Here is a 282-nt window from a genome sequence, read left to right on the forward strand (position 1 = left end):
GGGCTTCGGCCACGGGGACCGGGGGGCACGTGCATCTGTGTATGTGGGGGGACGTCGCGGAGGACAAGAGGCTCGCTCCTCCTTGCTGGGTTTCATTTTGGAAGTGAAAACAAACCTTTAACGAAGCCAGTTCCAGTAATGGTGACACAGAGGGAGGCCGACAGTTTCCTGTTTCCGAGCGCTCCACCCTCGGGCTCCGCAACCATCTTGCGCCACTTTAACCCCCCTTCGCCTGACGCATCCTCTGCAGCTGGTTCCCATCCTTCACCGCACGGAAACCTC

At 59.6% G+C, this 282-nt stretch overlaps 1 protein-coding gene across 1 annotated transcript in view; it reads right to left on the reverse strand.

Moving 5' to 3' along the window:
- Positions 1–206, reverse strand: part of MAST3 (microtubule associated serine/threonine kinase 3) — a gene marked incomplete at its 3' end in the record, with an annotated part of 13,251 nt that extends 13,045 nt beyond the window's left edge. The window contains 1 exon segment of the mRNA XM_009878018.1: positions 116–206. Coding sequence (XP_009876320.1) covers positions 116–206 — 91 coding nt within the window.
- Between the last annotated feature and the right edge of the window lie 76 nt (positions 207–282).

This window comes from Apaloderma vittatum, unplaced genomic scaffold (genome assembly GCF_000703405.1).
Source record: "Apaloderma vittatum isolate BGI_N311 unplaced genomic scaffold, ASM70340v1 scaffold20870, whole genome shotgun sequence".
Taxonomy (NCBI): Eukaryota; Metazoa; Chordata; class Aves; order Trogoniformes; family Trogonidae; genus Apaloderma; species Apaloderma vittatum.